A 6,961-nucleotide genomic window follows, 5' to 3' on the forward strand; every position below is an offset into this window, starting at 1 on the left:
AGAAGCAACCGAAGCAGCTTAGTCTCGATGAAGGGGGTGGTGTCCACAATAATCACACTAAAAGGGAGCCAATCGACCACTGATGAGTTGGGTTCAAGGACAATATGAGTTCGACTTCTATTGATAGGAGAAGGACGTCCATACAAACGGTTCTTAGAACCACTCCTTGTTGGCCAACCAACGAAAATAGGCCTCCCAAAACGGTGCCGTACCATTAATCGAATTGACGATGAAAAGAGCATTCGAAGATGAAGAGTATGAGACAAAAGCATACTTACGAAAAGGCCACACCTTTATGCTTGAAATCGGGCCAACGGCTTCAAATAAATTGGTTGAGTACTCAATAACTAACTCGGTAAATTAGCACAAATGATTCTTATCTACAAAAATGTTAAGGGCTGTTTAGTGATAATCAAAAACCTTTGTACCACGAAGGTAAATATCCACCAAATAGTCACTAGCTAACCATCCCAAACGGCGTCGTACAATTAGATATAGTTGTCCTTTAAACCCTGAAACCCTAATATTACAACAAAACTCACTCATCCTCTTTTTAATTTCTTATCCACAACCAAAAAAACCTCACAGTATCTTTCAATGGCGTCTGCAAATGCAATCACTACTGCTTCTATATTTTCATCACATAAAAAGGTATTCACTCCATTTCACTTTGAATTCTATATCTATATCCATTTCTATTCTATTCTATATATATACTATATATTGTAATTGTATATGTATATATCATTTGTGTATTTCAATTGCAATTGTTTTTGTTTTTGTATTTGTATATGTGTATCTCATTTGTGTATTTCAATTGTAATTGTTTTTGTAATTGTTTTATTTCAATTGCTAAACACATACAGATTGAATTTGTTTCTGGTGATGATTTATGTGTTTTTGTTTTGTGTGAGTAGGAGAGTTTGATTGGAGGTAGTAGTAGAATTAATCAATTGCAGACAATTCAAAAGATGAGGAAATCGAATAGGCGATTTGCAGTTCGAGCTAATGCGAAAGATATTGCGTTTGATCAGAAGTCGAGAGCGGCTATGCAAGCTGGTATCGATAAACTCGCAGACGTTGTTGGACTTACTCTTGGACCTAGAGGTATTAAATTTTAATAGTTCTATCTTTTGGTTGTTAGGTATAAATGTATAATTGATATGTGTGATGAACATATTTGGAATTTATGATAATTACAATTTACAATGAATTATGATTATGAATTCAATTAACAGTTGTCTTAGTGTGGTGTTACTTATAGCTTGTTGGTAATGTAGAGAAAAAGGGATTTAAACTCTAGTTTTATATTTTTGTTACAAACTTGCTGTAACACTTATTCATTTTAGCACTGTTGTTACTTTTAGATGAAGCTTTTGACTAAAGTATTTGAAATGATTAGGGAGAAATGTTGTTTTGGACGAATATGGTTCCCCAAAGGTGGTTAATGATGGAGTTACAATCGCCAGAGCTATCGAACTACCTGATGCTATGGAAAATGCTGGTGCTGCTCTTATTAGAGAGGTTAGTAACAACAGTGCTAGTTTGACTTTGACCAATTTTGACCTTGTTTTGACCAATTTTGACTTATTTTTTTGACTAATCCGGAATTTAGACTGAGTTTTTACCGATTTTCCGAGTAAACCCAGGTTTTGTCCAAGTTTGACTGAGTTTTGACCATGTTTGACCAATTGAATTATGCAGGTTGCTAGCAGAACTAATGACTCAGCTGGTGATGGTACAACAACAGCATCGGTTCTTGCTCGTGAGATTATTAAACTTGGTCTCTTGAGTGTAACTTCAGGTGCTAATCCGGTGTCATTAAAGAAAGGTATTGATAAGACTGTATTGGGTTTAATTGAGGAATTAGAGAAGAGATCTAGACCTGTTAAAGGCCGTGATGATATTAGAGGTAAGAAAATTTTTTATATTTCAAATTTTAATATATATATTTTTTAATGTTTTGATTAAAGTGTTTGACTTGTTTTTGTTTAAAGCCATTGCTTCAATCTCTGCTGGAAACGATGATGTCATCGGTACCATGATTGCTGATGCTATCGACAAGGTTGGACCAGACGGTGTATTATCGATTGAGTCATCTTCCTCTTTTGAGACAACTGTTGATGTTGAAGAAGGAATGGAGGTTTGTATTATATTGTAATATAATTTTCTTCACCATCTTCAAGAGGTGGCAAAATGGGTAGGGAGGGTGGGTGATTTGGGTAACTTTTCCAAAGGGAAAATTTTGGTATGGCATGAAACATGTCCGGTTGGTTGAACTAAGTTGACCACTTCTATCAGCCCATTTATAAGTAAATATGATGAAATTATCACCTGAAATTTATTCAATTAACCCAATATTGATGGATCTGAGCTGATGTTGTTATTTTTTTTTTTTTTGCAGATTGATAGAGGATACATATCCCCACAGTTTGTTACCAACCCCGAGAAACTGTTGGTTGAATTTGAGAACGCTAGGGTTTTAGTTACAGACCAAAAAATATCTTCAATAAAGGATATAATTCCCCTATTGGAAAAAACGACCCAATTAAGAGCTCCTTTGTTAATTATTGCCGAGGATATTACTGGTGAGGCTTTGGCGACACTTGTTGTAAATAAGTTGCGAGGTATCCTTAATGTTGCTGCCATTAAGGCACCTGGTTTTGGTGAGAGGAGAAAGGCTTTGCTTCAAGATATTGCTATTGTTACAGGTACATTTAGTTTTCTTTTGGTTTATTAGTACTAGACACTAGTGGCAAAATGGGCGGGTTGTTTAATGGGTCAAAATGGGTTTTTGGTTGATCTAAAATAGAGCGGGTCTGGTTGACTTCAAAACATCTTTTTGCTAAAAAAATTTACTTACACGTATGATATAGTAGTCCAAATACTATAATAAAAATTAGGAAATTGTACTCGTTCAAACTTTGTCAAAATTGGTCAAAACTCGGGATTACTCAGAAAATCAGTCAAAATGTGTCAAAGTCAAACATGGTCAATACCCATGTACTCTCCGAGTTGCTTAGCAATCCCTAAAAAGTCCTGATCGAGTACCCCGCGATTAGCGATTTTTGCAACCTTGGGCGGGTCGCATAATGGGTCAAAATGGGGTTTTTTGTATGATCTAGTTGACTCCAAAACACCTTTTTTCTAAAAATTTCAAGTTATTCATATGATATTGTAGTCCAAATTCCTTCATATAAAAATAATACTTATACGACCTACTTGGGTGACTTTCGACCTGTTGACCCGTTTTATTTCTAACCCTCTGAAATTATTGCTAAAAATTTCAAGTTATTCATATGATATTATACTCCAAATTCTTAAAATAAAAATAATTATAGGAAATTATTGGGCGACTTTCGACCTGTTTTGACCCGTTTCATTTCTTACTCTTTGTTTGTTTTCACATGTTATAGGTTCCAAATCGACCTGTTCATAAGTATTGGGTCTAACTCAACACCTCTTTTATTAGATATGACTCAAGTTTAGTTAGTTGATTAATTGTTTGTTTATGCTGTTTTTAATTCGTTGTAGGAGCCGAGTATCAAGCGAGTGACTTAGGTCTACTAATCGAAAGTACAACTGTCGAGCAGCTCGGTACAGCCCGAAAAATAACAATAACCAAAGACTCAACAACCATTATTGCTGACGCAGCATCAAAGGACGAAATACAATCAAGAATCGCTCAAATAAAAAAAGAATTATCCGAAACCGATTCCGTTTACGACACTGAAAAACTAGCCGAGAGAATCGCGAAATTATCTGGCGGTGTTGCGGTTATTAAAGTTGGTGCTGCAACCGAAACTGAATTAGAAGACCGTAAGCTTCGTATTGAAGATGCTAAAAATGCAACGTTTGCTGCCATTGAAGAAGGTATTGTTAGCATATATAGATACATAATGGGCTAATACTATACACACTAATGATCATATAATGTACATATTAATATAATTATATATCCTAACAGGTATTGTACCTGGTGGTGGTGCTGCGTTTGTTCATCTATCGACACTTGTTCCTGCTATTAAGGAGACAATTGAAGATCCAGAAGAACGATTAGGTGCTGACATCATTCAAAAGGTTAGTAACCTTTTTTTAATTTAAAAAAAGATGATAAATAGCGGGTTAAACAAGTCATTCTTTAGGAAAATATAGGTGGTGTTTGGTTGACAGAAAGTTTTTATTTTTTATTTTTTTTGAAAGGCAAGTTGTTGGCATCGAATACTCTCATTTGCCACGCATGCACGCGCTTTTGGGCAGGAAACCCGAACCGCATTACAGGGATCCGAACCTTATACCATTCCGAGGGGCAGGCGGTCGGACCTGAGTCCTGAATACGGGTCGGTAAAACCTTCCCCGGGGCAATTCGGCTTTCAGGAAATAAATCCCATGAATATTTTTAAGGGGGGGGACTCGAACTTGAGACCTCCCCACCCCCATCCCAATGCCCAAGTGCAAAGGGGTGAACCACTGGACCACAAGGGTGGGTTCTTGACAAAAAGTTTTTATTTACACAATTTTATTTATAAATATTTAGTGTGTCAACTGTTAATGGAATTACACATTTTCGTATTATTTTCACAATAATCGGGTTTTTCTTCTTTTTTTCTTTTTCTTTTATTTACTCCATCTATTCCAAAATAAATGTCTTATTTGACTTTTGTAAGTTTTTATTTTAAAACTTTGACTTTAAATATTGTTGTTTGTTTTATACGGAGTATAATATTTGATAAAATTTATATGAATAGACTAGGTTTAAAACTTGTTTTGATTGGTATAATTTTTCACCAATTACATAACAAAAACAAAAATATTTAAAGTCAAAGTTGACAAAAGAAAGACTTTATAATTAAAACTATTTCCACAATAATCGGGTTTCTACTTTTTTTCTTTTTCTTTTTCTTTTATTTACTCCCTGTGTTCCAAAATAACTGTCTTATTTGACTTGACTTTTAGAAGTTTTTATTATCAAAACCTTGACTTTAAATATTTTTGTTTTTTTTCCGTATAATAATTGATAAAATTTATATGAATAGAATAGGTTTTAAACGTGTTTCATTGGTATAATTTTCATCAATTACATAGCAAAAATATTTAAAGTCAAAATTGACAAAAGATAGACTTCAAAAGTCAAACTCGGACATTAATTTTGGGATGTAGGTAGTATCTTTAAAGTACAACTTCCAACTTGTTTGAGCTATTTGTGTTAAGAAGTTATGTGTACTGAACATATCATGAACCAACCCATTCAAAAATGTGTGCTGTCTCTAATTATTTGTGTGGTCCTTTTTTTATGCTTTTAAGATCCATCTGATTAATTAACTCGATTTATTATTGTTAATTTGTAGGCATTGGTTGCACCAGCATCTCTAATAGCCCAAAACGCTGGAGTCGAAGGTGAGGTTGTTGTAGAAAAAGTAAAAGAGAGCGAATGGGAGATGGGATACAACGCAATGACCGACAAATACGAAAATTTAGTCGAATCTGGCGTTATCGATCCCGCAAAAGTAACCAGATGTGCGTTACAAAATGCGGCTTCCGTTTCGGGTATGGTTCTAACAACACAAGCCATTGTTGTTGAAAAGGCTAAACCTAAGACAACTGTAGCTGGTGCACCACAAGGTATGACTATATAATAAAGAGATTTAATGTGACATTGGACAAAAGAGGGTCCAATTTTGTAGCGAATTGAGATGGAACTTTATTATGGCCAAAATTTAACCCGACAACTTTGAGTACTTTTTTTAATTGTAGTTTTTGTTAATTATGAGAAGGGTACTAAGAAGTTCATGAACCGGTATGAAACTTGGGCAGAATGATTAAATTTGTAGATATTATGTTCAGTTTTCCGTTTGTTTTCTTTAAGGTTAAGACTTGGGTGTTTAACTCATTTAGACGAGTGGATGCGATATGAATAATGTGTGCTCGATGTGCTATAACTGGAACATATTGAAACTGCAAAATTTAGGAGCTAAAACCTGATCGATTAAAAGTTGGATATGATATTTAAAACCTAAGGACGAAACGGTTTGGTCATTTGTAGAGAGTCGAGACCACTTTTCGCATACCATTAAGGGTATGTTTGGCATAACTAGCTGCTAGCTATTTAGATATATTTTAGTGTTTGACACAATTAAGCTGAATCTGTTAAATAAAGAGTAAATAATAAAAAGCTAAAAGCTAAATGCTACTTTAAGTAGCTTTTAGCTTTTCCCCACCGTCTAAAAGCTTTTTTCCCTCTCTCTAAAAGTTTTTTCCCTCTGTCTAAAAGCTTTAAGCCACTCAAATCAAACAGAGCTTTTTATTAAAGATGAGTTTTTTCATAAAAGTTAAAAGCTCCAATAAGCTCGTCGCCAAACATAACATAACCTAAAGTGTTTTAGGTCTTTTCTGTCGACATACTGCGTTAAATAGTGGATGAATGGTAATGCGAATTGAAACAACGATCCTAGAGCAAAAACTCAAAGCGATGCTATTAGGGTTAAACCAAACGGCCCAAGCTTACGCTTGTGTTGGACATAGTGTTGGTAAAAACAGCCATAGCCTCTCCATCAAGAACAAGAACCCCAGTATTGCTGAAGCACCTGGTTCTGAATTTGGCACAAATTTAAGTAACAACAAACAAGTATAAAACTTGGAACCCAATTCAAAAAGCTTATACTCATCACTTAAAAATGAAAAAATGAGTTCAGTTTTGTTTTATAACTCGCTTGTATTTCTTATTCAATTGTCTTATGCACCTTTGTTACACAGGAAACTGTTAGATTTAACACATTTACTTGCATTCTAAATAGGTCGCATACAATGGCGCTTCTAGGGGGTTTTAGTGGGTTCATGAGACCATAAAAAAATGTGCAAGGTAGGATTCGGTATATTAGTAGCTTATTATTGACATAATCAAATCTTTAGTAACCGTATATATCGGACTGATGATTCAATCGAACTCGACCAACGTGTAACT

At 34.7% G+C, this 6,961-nt stretch overlaps 1 protein-coding gene across 1 annotated transcript; it reads left to right on the forward strand.

Annotated features, from left to right (window-relative positions):
- The first annotated feature begins 525 nt into the window (after nt 1-525).
- Nucleotides 526-5,760, forward strand: LOC139874228 (ruBisCO large subunit-binding protein subunit alpha). Its single transcript, XM_071861681.1, has 9 exons — nt 526-651; nt 918-1,107; nt 1,403-1,524; nt 1,705-1,912; nt 1,998-2,143; nt 2,405-2,711; nt 3,535-3,873; nt 3,968-4,080; nt 5,349-5,760. Exons 1-9 carry the CDS (start codon nt 598-600, stop codon nt 5,634-5,636), a joined length of 1,767 nt encoding a protein of 588 aa, XP_071717782.1. The 5' UTR covers nt 526-597; the 3' UTR covers nt 5,637-5,760.
- Nucleotides 5,761-6,961: the final 1,201 nt, after the last annotated feature.

The sequence above is a fragment of the Rutidosis leptorrhynchoides genome, chromosome 11, assembly GCF_046630445.1.
Source record: "Rutidosis leptorrhynchoides isolate AG116_Rl617_1_P2 chromosome 11, CSIRO_AGI_Rlap_v1, whole genome shotgun sequence".
NCBI classification, from domain to species: domain Eukaryota; kingdom Viridiplantae; phylum Streptophyta; class Magnoliopsida; order Asterales; family Asteraceae; genus Rutidosis; species Rutidosis leptorrhynchoides.

Coding starts and splice junctions, on each gene's coding strand:
- LOC139874228 (XM_071861681.1), top strand. CDS start 598: ATGGCGTCTGCAAATGCAATCACTACTGCTTCTATATTTTCATCACAT. Junction 652..917: donor TATTTTCATCACATAAAAAG/GTATTCACTCCA, acceptor TTGTGTGAGTAG/GAGAGTTTGATTGGAGGTAG. Junction 1,108..1,402: donor ACTTACTCTTGGACCTAGAG/GTATTAAATTTT, acceptor TGAAATGATTAG/GGAGAAATGTTGTTTTGGAC.